We start from the raw sequence: 17,928 nt of genomic DNA on the forward strand, positions 1-17,928 counted from the left end.
CATACACCCTGGACTCGTCACGACGGATCTTCGGCAGTTCAGACAAACACCAGCCTTGCTTCCCCCTCCTTTAGTTAATCTCAGATAAGTGCTAGTTTTTAGACCTTCAACTCGACTTGCGTTTTGAGTCCGTTGCTTTGCCTCTGCTTTGTTTGTAGCATTGCTTAACTTGTGTTAGCACGACGCTTTAGTTTATATTCAGCTGTTAGTCGCTCTTTGTTTTCGTCAGTTTGTTTTTCCTCGCCTGTTTTTAGGGTTGAGCGTCCTCAGTTGTGGTGTTTATTTTGTGTTTGTAAATAAATTTATCATTTTGTACTTCAGTCCTCCGAGTATCTCTGTTCTGCACTTGAGCCTCCATACGTCCCGTAACAGTACGGTCCGGCCAAGATGAGCTCAGCAGACAGAGACTCCGGGTCGGACACAGCCCGTGATAGTAGCGCTATTCAACACGCATTGTCGAATCAAGGTACGCTTTTAGGTCAGCATGACACCGATATTTGCAGGCTAATTGAAAATAATGCTACACTTAATAACCAGGTCACACTGTTAACTACGCAGTGCAATCAGTTATCTGCGCAGGTAGCACAACTGACCAATGCGCTAGCTCAGTTAGCTCCGTCTAGCTCGGGTAGTTTTTTTGGTAATGTTCCGGTTAATGCTTCGTCGCGTGAACCTAAAGCTTCATTACCTGAACGTTATAGTGGAGATTTAGGTACCTGCAAAGCGTTCCTAACCCAGGTGTCGTTAGTTTTTACACTTCAGCCACAGTCCTACTCTTCCGATAGTGCTAAGATCGCCTTTTTAATTGGGTTATTGTCTGGAGAGGCTAGGGAGTGGGGAACCTCGGTCTGGGAGCAACAAGACCCCATCTGCAACTCCTACCCGTCCTTCATCACAGAAATGATGCGAGTGTTCGATCATCCAGTGAAGGGACGGGAGGCTTGCCACAGGTTAGCAGGCCTAAAACAAGGAGGACGGAGTGTTGCTGCCTACGCGGTGGAGTTCCGGACCTTAGCTGCGGGAAGTGGATGGAATGATAAGGCCCTCCAAAGCATGTTCTACATGGGACTCTCTGATGAATTAAAGGACAAACTGGCCACGTTGGAGGAGAGCTCCAGCTTTAATCAGTTTGTGACCCTGGCGATCGATATCGATAACCGGTTACGGGAGAGACGCCGTGAACGAGGGTCACGAGCCGAAGCCAATCCAGCAGTCTTCACTCCTCGCATGTCCCAGGCCTCGTCGCACTTCCTACCTGCCGAATCTGAACCCATGCAGCTGGGACGAGCATCGTTATCAGCACAGGAGAGACAGCACCGCCGGGAGACTAATGCTTGTCTTTACTGCGGAAAGATCGGACATCTCCTGGCCACCTGCACCCAGCGGCTGGGAAAAGAACGGGCTCATCCGTAAGCGGGGAGGTACGGTTGAGCCAAGTCACCTATTCTGCTCATTCCCCACAACGTCTCAGGTAATCGCATCCATTTGTCAACAAGCCCGCACATCTGAGATTCTGGCCTTGATTGATTCCGGGGCAGAGGAGAACCTTATGGATCATCAGACCGCTCTTCGGTTGAAGATTCCTCTGGAACGCCTGGACAAGTCTCTCAAGGTTCGTGCCCTTAATGACCTCACCTTTTCTGAGATATCTCTGAAAACCAGTCCTGTTTCTCTCCTGCTGGCCGGAAATCACTGCGAAACCATTTCCTTTTTTGTGATTGAGCATGCCTGCCCTCCGTTGGTTTTGGGATTTCCTTGGCTCCAGAGTCACAACCCCCACATAGACTGGAAGAGAAAAGAGATCATCTCCTGGGATCCTGCCTGCCACGCTTCCTGTCTCCAGTCAGCTCTAACCCCTGCCACGCCTTCTGCAACCTCTGTTTTACCTACCATCAAATTGGATTTGGTTCCCCGTGAGTACCATGACTTGGCACCGGTGTTTAGCAAAGAGGATGCTCTCTCACTCCCGCCTCATCGACCGTATGACTGTGCCATCAACCTCATTCCTGGGTCCACACTACCCACCAGCCGCTTGTATAACCTGTCTAAGCCAGAACACACAGCTATGGAGGAGTACATCCGGACCTCCCTCGCTGCTGGGATCATTCGTCCGTCATCTTCTCCAGCGGGGGCAGGTTTTTTTTTCGTGGCCAAGAAGGACAAGACTCTTCGCCCCTGCATTGACTTCCAGGGTCTTAATCACATCACGGTGAAGAATTCTTATCCTCTGCCGCTCATTAACTCCACCTTCACTCCCCTTCACGGTGCATCCATCTTCACCAAACTGGACCTGCGCAACGCCTACCACCTCATACGCATCCGACAAGGGGACGAATGGAAGACGGCGTTTAACACCCCGCTGGGTCACTTCGAGTATCTGGTGATGCCATTCGGGCTCACCAATGCACCCGCTGTGTTCCAAAACCTCATAAATGACGTTCTCAGAGACATGATTGGGCGGTTCGTCTTTGTCTACCTCGATGACATCCTCATCTACTCACGGAATGTAGTGGAACATTCCCGTCATGTGCATCAGGTGCTGGAACGTCTTTTGAAGAATCGCCTCTTCGTTAAAGCGGAGAAATGCGAGTTCCATGCTGCTACTGTGGGATTCCTGGGTTACATTATCTCTGCTGGTGAGGTGAGCATGGATCCCCAGAAGGTATCCGCTGTACAGGACTGGCCAGTGCTTGTAAACCACAAGCAGCTCCAACGGTTCCTCGGGTTTGCTAACTTCTACAGACGCTTCATCAGGAACTACAGCAAGGTTGCGGCACCCTTGACATCACTCACCTCTACCAAATTAGTTTTCCAGTGGACCCCTGAAGCTGATCGTGCCTTCCAGGACCTCAAGCGGAGGTTTGTGTCTGCCCCTATCCTGGTCCAGCCCGACCCTGCCCTACAGTTCATCGCTGAGGTTGATGCCTCTGATTCTGGCGTAGGAGCTGTCCTCTCCCAGCGTTCCACCTCCGACCAGAAGATACATCCGTGTGCCTTCTTTTCTCGACGCCTGTCACCTGCGGAGAGGAATTATGATGTCGGAAACCGGGAGTTATTGGCAGTTAAGCTTGCTTTGGAAGAGTGGCGACATTGGTTGGAGGGCACGGAGAAGCCGTTTATTGTTTGGACCGACCATCGCAACCTTGAGTATGTTCGCTCAGCCAGGAGACTCAACACTCGCCAAGCTCGGTGGACATTATTCTTTGGACGATTCAACTTCGCCCTCACCTACCGCCCTGGGTCCCGCAATGTCAAGCCTGACGCGCTCTCTCGTCAGTTTTTAGTCCAGGAGGACTCGGGTGAACTGGAGCCCATTCTTCCCAGGAACCGTGTTGTGGCCGCCGTGACTTGGGACATTGAGGCCAAAGTCATCCGGGCCCTCCAGCAACATCCTGCTCCAGGTAACGTGCCCCCGAATCATCTGTTTGTTCATGACTCCGTCCTCAGGTGTTGTCATGGGGCCATGCCTCCCAAGGTTTCCTGTCACCCTGGGGTGGCACGCACGGTGGAGGTTATCCGTCAGAGGTTTTGGTGGCCATCGCTGGAGAGAGACACTAGGGAGTTTGTGGCTGCGTGTACCATCTGCGCCAGGAACAAGAACTCCTCTCAGCCCAGTTCCGGACTCCTGCAACCCCTGCCGGTACCTCATCGCCCTTGGTCACACATTGCTGTGGATTTCGTCACCGGACTTCCAAAATCTCAGGGTAAAACCACTATACTCACCATTGTGGACCGGTTTTCCAAGGCTGCACACTTTGTGGCATTACCCAAACTGCCCTCTGCTCATGAAACGTCAGAATTATTAACTAATCATGTGTTTCGTCTCCACGGCATCCCTACGGACATCGTTTCGGACCGTGGACCACAGTTCACTTCGGCAGTCTGGAAGGGGTTTTGCACAGCCTTGGGGGGCCACCGTCAGTCTCTCGTCTGGGTTTCATCCACAATCCAATGGTCAGACTGAACGGACTAACCAGTCGTTGGAGACCTTCCTCCGGTGCATGACAACTGAGAACCAGACCACCTGGAGTAGCCTGCTTCCTTGGGTTGAGTATGCGCACAATTCCCTGCCTAACTCATCTTCGGGATTATCCCCTTTCCAGTGCTCCCTGTGATACCAACCACCCATGTTCCCAGCCCAGGAGTGGGAGATCAACATTCCTTCTCTCAATTCCTTCATGAAGAGGTGTGAACGGATTTGGAAGCGGGCCAGGGCATCGTTATCGAAGGCCTCTCTGAGGATGAAGAGACAGGCAGATCGTCGTCGGATTCCCGCTCCCTCCTACGCCCCAGGTCAGAGGGTCTGGCTCAAGGCCAAGGATTTGCCCTTAAGGGTGGAGTCAAGGAAATTGGCACCACGGTTTGTCGGACCTTTCGAGGTGGATCGGATCATCAATCCCAGTGCGGTGCGTTTGAAGCTACCAGCGACCATGAGGATCCACCCGACCTTTCATGTCTCGCAGCTAAGACCTGTGAAGGAGAGTACCCTAGCCCCCCCGGTCCGTCCCCCTCCTCCACCTAGGATGGTGGATAACGGGCCTGTTTACACCGTCCGTCGCATTCTGGATACTCGGCGCTGTGGGCGGGGATTCCAGTATCTGGTCGACTGGGAGGGTTATGGCCCGGAGGAGAGGATGTGGGTTCCAAGACGCCACATAGTGGATGCTACACTCATCCTGGATTTTAATCGGGAGAATCCTGGTCGCTGCGCACGTGCTCCAGGAGGTGCACGTAGAGGGGGGGTACTGTCACGCCCTCCACCTCTGCCAGTGGTTAGTGGCAGCTCTCTCCCTTCTCTTTTTTTTCTCTATCTCTTTGCTCTTAGGAGGGCGTGCACTCGGCTGGTGGTGTAAGGACGATCAGGTGTGGCTAATTGCTGATCAGCAGATGAGACGCAGCTGAGCGGAGTTAGTGGCTGCAGCAGTTTGCATTTAAGGAGCCTCCAGCCTGCTGTCCAGTGCCGGACCGTGTTCAGTAACGGTTAGTATTTTGACCGCTGCACATGCCTTGCTTCTACGTCTTGCTGTTCAACTTCTGATAACCTGTTCTTTGTGCAGTTGGATCCCCTGCAGCCACGGAGCTCTTCTACTCTGCCGACTTTACTCGCAGCACGGAGCTACTCTGCATACACCCTGGACTCGTCACGACGGATCTTCGGCAGTTCAGACAAACACCAGCCTTGCTTCCCCCTCCTTTAGTTAATCTCAGATAAGTGTTAGTTTTTAGACCTTCAACTCGACTCGCGTTTTGAGTCCGTTGCTTTGCCTCTGCTTTGTTTGTAGCATTGCTTAACTCGTGTTAGCACGACGCTTTAGTTTATATTCGGCTGTTAGTCGCTCTTTGTTTTCGTCAGTTTGTTTTTCCTCGCCTGTTTTTAGGCTTGAGCGTCCTCAGTTGTGGTGTTTATTTTGTGTTTGTAAATAAATTTATCATTTTGTACTTCAGTCCTCCGAGTATCTCTGTTCTGCACTTGAGCCTCCATACGTCCCGTAACAGAAAGCTAATACTCTGCTGATTCAGAATATGTTACCATCAAACTTGTTGAAATAAGACGGGCCATAGCCACAGACCATAGTCTGTTTGGAGATAGAAATGCTCTCCTATCTGCAGGGATTACAGTTCTGTCGCTACAACAGATTTTTGTCAGTTTCATAATCCCAATGATGTTTAGCCTCAGTGTCAATCAGGCAGACAAAAGTGGAGGAGAAGTAAGTCCCAGAATGCTCCAAAAAGTAATTTGCATGTTACAATCATTATTTTTTTTTTCTCCCTCGGACACCCCTCCAGTCAATTCTTTTGTATCTTCACTTTTCTAAGTTTGCTGAAACAGACGACCGGCTGACAGTGGATGTAGGCATGCTATGTGTTTATTATTCAGTATAATTTTGAAGTATGAATCAGCATGTCCTCTTTATAGCCTACATTTATTACCAATTTGTTCACCCATCATTTTGGATCACAAGCCTGTGACTTAACCTTGTCATTTTGTGGGCATCTCAAGCCCTTAAAGGTTAAACTCTGTCAGTGTAGTAAAATATGTTTCCATTCAGCAACACACTCTGCACTGTGCTTAACATTCAGGAGCAGGTAAAGACAGTGAAAGAACTTCATGGGGCAACCTGTCCTCTCCTTTTAACTCACCTCCTGTGTTCACGCCTTGCCATCTCTTCTACAAGACATTTCTCTATGCCATTAGATTCCTCCAATCCCTTCAATTCCTCTTTTACATTGTAATAATGATGTTCCTTTTCTTTCCCCCTCCCCATCTCTATTCCACACTGTGCAGCATGTGTGAATCTGTCTATTCACAAAGTCCGCTGAGAGAGCAATTAACCTGATCAAAACTTGCTGGTGCTGAGATCAAACACGTCTCACTAGGGGAGGTTTGGAAAGAGACTCAGAGAGAGAGAGAGAGAGAGAGAGAGCCAAAACTGAGAAATCAGAGGAGAGGCAGAAGAGAGGAGAGTTCTGAGGTGAAAGGGAGGGAAAGTTGGACAGGACCATCTGGCAGGACCTTCAGGTGGCCATCAGTGTGAAAGCGCTCGTTCAAACAGTTTTTAAATAGCTGAGTGACTCATTGATCTTCTCATGCACACACCTCACACCCCGGCTCATCAGACTGCAGCACGCCGGCTGCTGCGATCAAATCTCAGCCCCTCTCGCCTGTGAGGGATTAAACTCTTAATCCGCCAGACTGAGGCTTGCTATTAGTACCAACAAGGCTGCAGCTATCTTTGTTTGTTTTCTGATGTGTGTGTGTGTGTGTGTGTTGGCGTCTGTTGTACTGCACGGTGGTGTGTGTGAGATGGATGGTTAGCAGCTGCAGGTATGGGTGAGTGTGAGATTAATAAAATATAATAAGGCAGGGACACAGAGTGTGCTTGAGGTGGTAAACACATAAATAAGTTAGCGTTTTTCAACGTCGGAGGTGTTCCCCATCTACCATCGACGTGGGTTCGTGTGTGATAGAGTATGAGAAAATGACAGACAGAATTAAAAAGGCATATTGCATTACTGTCTCAGTAAAGCAGATTGCAGAGCACATAATCCATTCAGCTGTGACTGAAACGTTGTCTCCTTTGTGAAAAGAAAAAAAAAAAAAGAGTGAAAACTAATAGGCAGCTTGTGTGATCAGTCTCATGTTGCATACACTAACCAGCCCCGGGCTTATGCTGCACTGCAGGTTAATGAATAGTGATGGAGGGATTCAATAAGCAGAACATGTACGTTCTCAGCACACACACACACTGTGACCCCCACCTCTTCAGTTTCCATCTCTCCCCTCACTAATGTGTTGTCTGCTCCGTTAGCAGCCATAAGGACCTGGACAAAGTGTTTGCTTGTTTTAGCAGTTCCCTCCCTCAGGCGCAGGCAACCTAATGAGCTGCCTCTCAAGGACAAAGTGGATGCAAGAGGCCAGCGACGCAGACAAATCTGCAAGCATAATGACAGTTTTTCAGAGAACTTTCCCCTGCATGGTGAACGGTTCAGTTCCAGCCTTGCAAAGGTAGGTATGATGTAAAGCAGGTGTTGAAATGGGCCAGTCATGGTGTTCAAAGTCGGGGCTGAACACAGAGGCCTGTTTACTTGGAAAAACAGCAACTAGTTTGACCAGCTGTTGGGTGTCACAGAGATTTATCACTGCCCTTCCTACTTCTATTGTCTCAGGCATCCTTGGTTTTCATTTTGTCTTCATTTCAATGTCCTGCACATCAGGCTGATCCTACAAGGGCTTTGCATGACACTGCTTTTGAATTGAATCTGAATGTGCTTTCTCATTATATTTTTATAAAAACAAACAATAAAGGAATAATGTGCATCTCTTTGATCATCCAAATAAGCAATGATATTCTTATTTTGTTCACTAAAACAGCTTAATATGCAAGGCCGTTCAGTCCATGTAAACATGTTAACATAGCTCCTGAAACAACACAGCTGGAGTGACTCAAGCTTCTCACTCATCACAGTCAGGAGATTCAGAGACATTTACAGAGGAGATTGATTTCATCTGTATTTATGTGTAAAATGTTGCACATTCTTCCTTTAGCTACTATTTCATTATTTAAAATAGCACATTTTATTAAAAGTGCTTCAAGCTCAATGGTCAGGTCCTCTCACATCCTTGATTTCTTCAGCTGATTTACATTTTTTGGCTCTTTGCATCCATGTTCCCAAACACAGTCACCTTTATGGGCAACAGAAATGATCAGACCACTGGGCATATATGGATCTATCTTTTGTATCCTGTTCCACGCTGCTCGTTTTAAAATCGTATTGACATCCTTGTCAAACTGTATGTGAGAATCGACTCAGGTTCCTCCCTGCAGACCCAGACACAGCCTTTAGGAAAGGTAATTTGGGAGGTAACCGCGCCCCCTGTTGCGAGTGAAGCGTTAACGGTAGGAAACATAGATGAGAGCGTCTCCTCAGTGTCCTTGAAATTCATATTATCGCAGAGGATGAAATGGGAGTGTGTTCTATCAGCCAGACAGCACATGTAGTTCTGGTAAAATGTAATCTATCTGTCATTTACTCCTCGTCATCATTGCGCGTGTGTATACCTTCACGCGTAAACTTGAACTTGAGTACCGGTAGTCTTCTCTGTTGCGCACCTCGGCTCTGACTCCCCCCTCTCCTGCTCCTCCTCCTGCAGCCGCAGCACTCTAACTGAGCTGTAACGGGACACTTTCAGCGCACCAAACCGTCACCCGCCTCCATCACTAGTAGGCTCAGACTCTCTGCGCGCCTTCTACGGACTGGGATGATGCGGACGCAGGAGATGCATCCCTGTAATAACACCATGTGGCGATTGGCAATAGTTGACCGCCGGATTTGGTGTTGAATGATCTGAGGGAGTGCAAGACGCCAGCGGAATTTGTCACCATTTGGTGCTGTGGCGAGGAGTAGGGGGACCCGTATGGTAAGCTGCACCTCTTAAGTTATACTGACGCCGGCGGGGTTCGTCTTTGTTGCAATTTTTTTGTATGAAGTTATATTGTTGTCACAGGATACTTTTAGGAAGGATGCTGGTGGATCTGATGCTGCAAACACTACAACATACTGTGTGAGAAACATTTAAACTATAATGGTTATAAATCAGTGATTCAGAAAGTTAAAAACATAATTTCTGACATTTAAAACAATTATAACCTTGTACTGATGTGTGACTTTGCGAGAGAAAAGATTTGAGCTGACGCGTCTCATTACAGGTTATCTCTCCACCACATCATTACACGATTTGGTAATGGACACTTAATCAATACCCTTTATTAATCAAGCCTATTTAGAGGAAGCTAGTTGAGGGTGCTTAACAAGTACTGGTAACCCGCGCGTGTGCGCGCGCTGTGGCAAGTTGGTGAGCTGGAGAGCAAGAGAACAACTCGAGTCCCTCCACCCGGTCCTGGCGAATACAGTCACTCTCGACTTGTCCATAAATATAATATAAGCTCTCTGAGTGTATGCTGAATACAGTATCAGCATGTCAAACAAAACATCCCAATGTAATCAAAAATGAATTAAGAAAGGAAAACATTTATTGGTTTGCTTTTCATGTTCTCAGCCGTGTTTGTGAAGGACTTAAATTAAATTTGATACAATTTAAATCAACTTTATCAATTTTCACTAAAAATGATTCTGAAAAAAACAACAACCTTCATGTGTGATCAAACTCCAGATGAAAAGAAAACAGTTTACTTCCAGCTTCTGCAGACATCCTCTCTCTCCTGTCTGTCATGTTTGCCCTGTGGAGAACCAGAGTGGGGTCCAGCGAAGCAGAGAACACCAGTGAGCTGCTAAAAAAAACACCTACTTCAATTAACTTTCCACCAAGAAACACCAGCCACATCCACAGGGAATACAAATCGATTAATAAATAGTTTATCACACGCTCCTCCCTCTGTGAGGTGGAAATGAAACCCCAGCATGCTGACAGAAGTGATTTATTGGTTCCTCCAGTACAGGATCGGATCCTCCTGGATCTGTATTAGTGATGCATGTTGATGCGATCCTATATGCTTCAAGCTGTCTGTGCTGTTCAGTCACACATTTAATTAGGCTGTGGTTACTGTAAAGACCCAGAAGAACAATTTCAAGTGTGATGATAATGCTATTGTATAAAGGCTGTAGTCAGCAGAATAGAAGTGCTGTACCTCCAGTCAGTGCGAGTCACAGTGACTGATGAGTGATGTATGAATAAGTGCAAGGAAACTTACATACTCATGCATTTAGAAAAGACCTGATTTGCCCTTGCAGATCCTTGCTCACCTGAATTGCACTACAAGGTGTAGGAAATCTATTGCAGCTTTAAATTCACAACAAAAGCTGGCAGGAGAAATCGGCAGGGCATTCACCCAAAATGTAAGTCAGCTTTTTGTTAGTAGCTGGATGCACGGAGCAGCAGAACAATGAGTCCCAGAGGACGAGTCCAGCTGTTTATGCCTAAGCCTTGTTCTTTCATCATTTGTGACCAAAAGCGATTCACCTATCCTTCGCTTTTACAGAGTGGCATTTCGCTCAAAAAGTCTTGGTGCTGGTTCAATGTGCTGTTGTCTGTCACTGGTAAACATGTGTACCCTTTTCACTGCACACAGTTTGATATGTCAGATCAGCAAAGCAGGTGCATGTGTTAGCATGGTAAGCTTAATTAACCTTTAGTTATGCAGTGGTTTATCTCCTCATGACAGCGAAAAGCCGTCAAAATGTTCTGAGTGAAAAAGTTTCCAGTATTTGTCTGGAGCATGCGAAGGTAAGTCTGCAGCAGAAGATAAAGTCAAACTGCAGGTTAGATGCAGCAGCAGTGAGATCAGATAATTTGATTACGGAACACCATAGAAATAAACAGTAACTATTTCAGGCTCGTATGAAAGCATTCTGGGCAGCCGCAACAAGAAACTGTGCCAATAAGTTTTGAGGTGATAGTATAGCCAAGAAAAACATTTAGGAGGCAGTGATTCAGTGTCTGTTACTGGGAGCGCTGCCCATCCAAAACAACCAATAACTTTCTCCGAGTGTGAATAACTCCACAGACCTGAATGTTCTTTCTGCGCTTAATTCTTGAAATCTCCATCACCTGTACTGAGTAAACCAACCGAGTGTGCATTGTTATTATTATTATTAGAATAGACAGAGCATTATCACATCTTACATCACTTATAAACATAAGGAACAAATAAAAGACATGTATGCACTCAGAATACAAAAGCATGTTGGGGGCTAGGTGGGTAATCCAACTTTACTTTTGGGCCTTTCTGACTTTATTGGAAAGGACAGCTGAAGAGAGTCAGGAAATGTTTATTGTATTTATTATTGATCATTCCTGTTCTACAAAGTTGTCTTGTGAAATAGATGTGCACAGTATTGATTTACTATTTAAAGTGCTACTGTAACAAAGTACTAACAGCCTGAGGAGTTCCCGCTCTCTCTTTCGTCTCTGACAATGCAAATGTATAATCATATTTTAGGAGTTTTGGGTGGCACATATGGTGGCCAATCAGATCTCAAGAAGGGCCCAATCCATCTCTGGACATATGGCGCATTCATGTGGTGTCGGACCCATCGGAAAAACAAGTTTCTGATTTGTAAAATGGAAATCCTGGAAACCCTGAAGAGAAATAGGTTCCCGACTTACCGACTTGATGTCATAATCTTCATCACATGGGGAGCAAAACATGCTGTCATAATGTTGAAGTTCTTTTTATTAATTCACGCATTGCACATCAAGTTTTTGCTGAAACGCAACCTGTTGCAGAGACGTTCACATGTCTTCCATGATATTTGTTGATATTGTTACAACAATATGACTTGTGGAACTGAAATCCCGTCAACACACTGGAGTCGGAAAAAAATACTTTTCCTGATCGGAAATCGGCATCGTCCGAGGAGCACATGAATGCAGCATTACTCCTGAACTTTGACAAAGTCACATGACTCCGCTTCTTTAACCTGCACAGTTGTGTGGATGAGTTACTCTCAGCTTTTGAGATGATCACACTTTAACATGTTAGAGACCAGAAATTGTTCTTATTGGATGTTTATCAGTGTGTGAAGTCCTCTGATATCTGCTCCAGTCCTACACTGACCAGCTCAGAGCTCAGCAGAGCTTATGTTTCTGTCTGTTCTTATTACAAAAAGAAGTCAAATGAGGTTCGTGGAGCCTACAGCACTGCGGTCTTATTAAGGTGTACTTTCCAATTCCCCCTTACCTCTTCTGTATTCACACCATTTCTTATGTATTCTCTTTCCAATTTCTGCTCTATTGTAACATCCCTACCTTAATCTTGGCCTATCCTAGTTTTGTTCTAATATTTCCCTCCCTCTCTCTCTTTCTCTCTTCTCAGTGCCTGGATGATGCCCGGTCTAATCCTGCTGCATAGACTCAGAGGATCCCCCTCAGTCCCCGGACACATCAGCGCTACAGATTTGGCTCCTTGAGTCATCCAGCTCCTCCTCTGCAGTCATCAGTCGCTGATCAATCCTTTATCACTCTCTCTATTCAGGCTTTCCTTTTCCATATTATTTCTTCAGACTGGGAATATCTATTGATCTGTCCCAAATCCTGATATGGTTAATGAGTCCGTTGTGGACATTTGACGGCAATGTCAAAACTCACCCACATGCGTATGTGACAAGAGGTTTACTGTCATTTCCATTTTTCTTCTTTCTGGCTTTTTTGCTGTGCTGGTTAGAATCCAAAGCCATAGGTCTTTTGTCGCTGTGAAGAAGACTGATATGAGGATTTCTGAGAGCAAAAAGACTGAAAACTACAGCCATATTTATGCTCAGCTAGTCTATAATAGACCTGGACTGTGGAAGGAAAGCTTTTCTCATGTGGAGGTTTTAACAGAAGTTGTTGGACACTGCGATAAGAAAGTACTGCTTTGTCCTCAGTCTGGAAAGTTTAGCTGTGTGCAATCCACAGACATTTTCTATCTTTATAACCTGTTCTGAGCTGCCCAGTCTGGAGCAGACAGCTTTCCAGATGCTGCCATGCCCATCATCAGCAACGCCAACCATGACTTCAGCAATCTGTCCGTCAGCGATGACAGCAGTCTTGACCGAATCTTCACAGAGATACCTGAGACTGAGACCATCAAGGTATGAATCTTTCCATTATTATCGTTCAAATTAGACGTGGTACACAGCTTGGACTAATGGCAGATTTTTGACATTTAGAAGCATTAAAGTTTTTTAATGTTCACTCTCCAGGGTGCGTATTACAAGAGGGCCCAGTTCATCCGTCGGCCGGAGGACTTGGTGTCCATCGATCATGCTCTGTTGGCTTTGATCAACGTCGGGGGAAACCGCTACACCTTCCCTTGGAGCACCTTGGAGCAGTTTCCCCTCACACGCCTTGGCCGTCTCTGTGGCTGCCGGTCACCTGAGGACATCGCCAGAGTCTGTGACGACTATGACGAAGCACGCAAGGAGTTCTTTTTCGACCGCTCGCCGTCTGCCTTCAGGGTCATCCTCAACTTCCTGGCAGCTGGGAAACTGCGCCTGCTGCGGGAGATGTGCGTTCTCTCTCTGCATGACGAGCTGACATACTGGGGGGTGGAGATGACGTACATGGAGCGCTGCTGTAAGAGGAAGATGTACACACGCATAGAGGAGGTGAATGAGCTGGAACGGCGCGAAGAGGAGTGCAGGCAGAGAAACGCCATGCAGCGTGTACCTCTGGAAGAAACCAGGTATCGAAAGGTGATGAACTGGCTGAGAGATACAGTGGAGAATCCACAGTCTGGCCTACCAGGAAAGATATTCGCCTGCATGTCAGTGATCATGGTTGCAGTCACCGTTGTTAGCTTGTGTATCAGCACCATGCCAGACCTGAGAGAGGAAGAAGAAAGGGTGAGTGAACCCGAGGATTTGCATGCTGTGAATGGTGCAGTTAACAGCACAGGGCCCTTGACCAAAGCCAAACTAATAGCAATTAATCAGAAATATCACTTATACTTGAACAGGCACCATCAATTCAAGGTTTGCCTTAAAATGCCTACAGCGACCCTGTCTGTCAGTTAGATTTATCGTGATGGGTGTGAGTGATTAGTGCAGCCTCTTCTACAGTTGTTCCCTTCTCAAAAAAACAGTCAATCAATACAAGCATTGTCATTTGTATTGCAAACAGTCAATCTCAAGGCACTTGTCAGAAAAAGCAAATCCAGATTGTACACTTGCTTTTGTTATTTATGGAGACACAACATTAATCCATCATAAACCGAGCACTTGGCAACATTGAACAAGCAACATTGGAAGTACAAACTGCCTTTTAACAAGCAGAAACTTTGAGCAGAACCAGACTCATATCGAGCAGCCATCTGCTGAGATTAAGTTGGGCTTAAAGGAAGAGAGATGGAAAATAAACAGCTACACAGTCACAATAAATAAAACAGATTCATGGCTCGATCTCAATCAATCAATCTTTATTTGTTTCGCATCAATTCATAATAAGCGTTATCTCAAGACACTTTACAAAAAGCAGGTAGAGGACCTTACTCTTTGTCCGTTAACATTACACAGGTAAATAGACCATGCTCATCCTTATGTTTACAAAAAACAGGTAAAAAACTTTACTCATTGCTACATTACAAGAGCCCAGCTTAATCCGTCATAGCGTGGCAAGACAAACTATGTCTTCCTTTTAACAGGCAGAAATCTTCGACAGACCCGGCCTCATGACACAACAGCCATCTGCTAAACTGCACTGGGCTTGAAAATGGGATGGGGGAGCTGGGACACGATGCAGAAAGAAGGTTAGGATAGGAAGGGGGGGGGATTAGTTGTTTGGGCCTAAGAGAGCTCAGGAGCTGGATATAACACCAGAAAAAAATGGGAAAAGTGCATGCATGGAACAACAAAAATGATAGTCAACTGAATACATATCAACATAATGACAATGCAGTGGGGTGGGGGACTGAGAATGTTCGACTAATGATACCTTGTGGGTGCATCTGTCGGCCTTGTGGTTAGTTTGCATGCTCCATGTACTGAGGCTGTTGTCTTTGGAGTGGGTGGTCCGGGTTTTGAGTTTGGCCTGTGGCTCCTTTCTTACATGTCATAACCCACCCTCTCTCGCCCCCCGGGTTTATAAATGTATCCACTGTTATATCTGATTAAAGACGTAAAAAAACAAAGCACTATGGTAAAGCACTCGTTCCCCACGTCGGCTTTTATAGTGATATGTTCATGAGGGGAAGTAAGCCACTATGCTTTTGAGCTCTTTAAGTTTATGGTGTTTGGTCATTAAGATCTTTGAAGGTGAAAAGATGACTTTTCAATTATATTATACATTTTATAGTAAGACAGTGCAGAGAAGCCATTATAGGAGTGATGTGAATTCCCACTTGATGCTTATTGGACAGTGGTTTCTAAAAAAAAAAAACATTGACTTTCACTGATGATGTCAGTATGTTAGTCTGAACAAGTGTGAAAAAATATTTGTGAGAGCCTTTTTTTATTAGTCTCTGACCAACTAAGGAATTGTGATGCTCCAAAAAGCTGGGCTTCAGTCTGCTCAAATGTAAAACTCCTTGTCGTCACACCCTCTTAAACATCTCTGTGGGATGCTGCTGTGTGTGTATGTCTTAGCCTTTCATGTCCTGTGATCTGTATCTACCCATAGCAGCGTGGGATAATGAAGTCAGAGCTGCTCACTGAGGCCTGTCCACTATCTGTCAGTAAACACTGGGGGATAATGAAATGGGCTTACTGTATTTCACACAAAAGACTAAAAACATGACAGCACCAGCAGACACACTTCCAGTTGCAATAATTTGCAGGCGTATAGCACGCAGATGCTTGCACACAGACACAAACACGCACACACACACACACACACACACACACACACACACACACACACACACACACACTGACAGTCACATGCACATACAATAGTAATGAACTCATCCACTGTAACTGATATGACTCTCACTGAATTTTGCACCCTTTTGCTCTTGAGTGTGTTCTCCCTTCTTAACTAAAATCTTGCTGCAGCGTATCCTCTGTTGGCTTATGATCGGTTGCTCTTGAATTAGAAATGGAATGCATGTACAGTGTGTGAGCTCTGTATGCAAAGAGAGAGTGGTTGCTGCATGAGGACTTCTCAGCAGCTGTCGAACAGCTGCAGCGGCACCCCTGCATTGATTTTGATAGGAGCAGTTACAGGCAGCCAAATGACCGTGTGCAGGAGGGTGTGATAGTGGAGAATTTAGGAGGTGGAGGAGAGCGATGGTCCCTGAATTCCTGATGAGTTGTTCAGGCTGAAGAGAGGATTTTAAGAGCCCTGTCAGGAGTCCAGTCGTCAGTAGAAAGTCAAAGGAACACAGATGGACAGGACTGGAAAGAATCCCTGGGTCTGATTCAATAAGTGCTTTAGTCTTGTATGACTCTGTGACGGTTTCACAGTCCTTTAAAAGCATATCTATAAGATGTAGCCTATAGGAAAACAAACACAAAGAAGCCAGATACTGTGGGGTTACATTTTTCATTCTTTAACAGCAGTGACACAGTTCTCAACAAAAGAATCAGATAGCAGCATTCACAAGACATTTCACAGCACATTTCTGTGCTGCAGAGGCAGAGGACGAGGGTTGCAGGACGCTGAAAGATTGTATTTCCTCCTGATGTATAGCTTTACAATTTCAGTTGTGATCTGAACAGGAAATTGGGCTTCCCTGCTTGTAAATCTATCCGGTCTTCATAGGTGCAAAGAAGGTGCAAGTCCACTGGAGACAAGCTGTCCTCCCTCAGGGTCACACACACACACACACACACACACACACACACACACACACACACACACACACACACACACACACACACACACACACACACACACAAACAAACACACAAACACACACACCAAGTTGCCATTATCACACTGTATTGATCCCTGGCAGCAGAGTGTTTCAGGGAAAACTAGGTTTTGTGAAACTTCATACTGCTGTGTGTTTCTGTGTTCATGCAGCTAGTTCTGTGTGATATATCCAAGCCTTGTGAGGACATGGTGGCTTGCATGGATATTGTGTTTGTGTGTATTAAACTGCCTGTTTGTGCTGAACAATATATCTTTTTCCATCACAATTTCGATGAGCGCATGCACAATAGTGTTGAGGCATTGAAGACTTTACTGGTTTGATGCAAACCAAAACCTGCAGGTTTCTTCAAGTGGTGAATCTACAAACTTTGGTTTGTACAGCATAAATGTCCGTAATGCTTAGTAGGGTATGTTTCCTACTGTTGTTACAAGATTTGTATATTTTGGGCCACTGAATTGGTTTGAGTTTGTGAGCCCTGATGGACCCCCTCCTGGTCTGAGGTCCCAAGCAGTTCCCTGTCTTACCTGTTGACATGCAGCACCTGTTTCCAGGACTAATCTTTGAAAAAATCTGTCATATATCACCATCTGTGGTCAGAGGGCTGGATCCAGTTTGTGATGAGATTAGGAGGTGGCTAAGATTTGATATAAGAAAAGGATACATTTATAAAGTATCCTTTTGTTTGATTTAAATGATGCACAGAAACATACATTTGACTTATCTGGTTTAATATCCTCTTTTTAATTACAATAAACATTGCAAAAAGAAAAATAATTCCAGTATGTTTACACATATCAATCAGCCCTACTTCCTGTGCTATACATAAAGAATGTGTGCAGGTGGGTATGTTTATTTTCATGTTTGTGTCTCTTCCTTGTGAGGACACTGTGGATCAGAAGGACATATTAGGTGTTTGTGTTCATCCAAGCATCTCTTTGCATGTCAATGCTCCTTCTTGGAAATAGAAGGTCAGCTGCCCGCAAAAGTAAACAAATCCATCTGCTGTCCTCGTGTTTTCCCTCTGCATGCTCCTGAGTTTCAAACTATTCTTGTGTGTTTGACCGGTGAACTCAAGCCTCACAGTTCCTGAGCATGAGCAGCAGGACTGCTGTCA

At 45.8% G+C, this 17,928-nt stretch overlaps 1 protein-coding gene across 1 annotated transcript in view; it reads left to right on the plus strand.

The window, feature by feature from the left end:
* The first annotated feature begins 8,549 nt into the window (after positions 1-8,549).
* kcng4a (potassium voltage-gated channel, subfamily G, member 4a) overlaps positions 8,550-17,928 on the plus strand; it is a 29,820-nt gene continuing 20,441 nt past the window's right edge. The window contains exons 1-3 of the mRNA XM_079345662.1: positions 8,550-8,920; positions 12,336-13,092; positions 13,204-13,845. Of these exons, the coding sequence (XP_079201788.1) occupies positions 12,985-13,092; positions 13,204-13,845 (750 nt within the window). The 5' untranslated portion in view covers positions 8,550-8,920; positions 12,336-12,984. The remainder of the gene's footprint in view (positions 8,921-12,335; positions 13,093-13,203; positions 13,846-17,928) is intronic.

Source organism: Symphodus melops, assembly GCF_947650265.1.
Source record: "Symphodus melops genome assembly, chromosome: 6".
Lineage (NCBI taxonomy): Eukaryota > Metazoa > Chordata > Actinopteri > Labriformes > Labridae > Symphodus > Symphodus melops.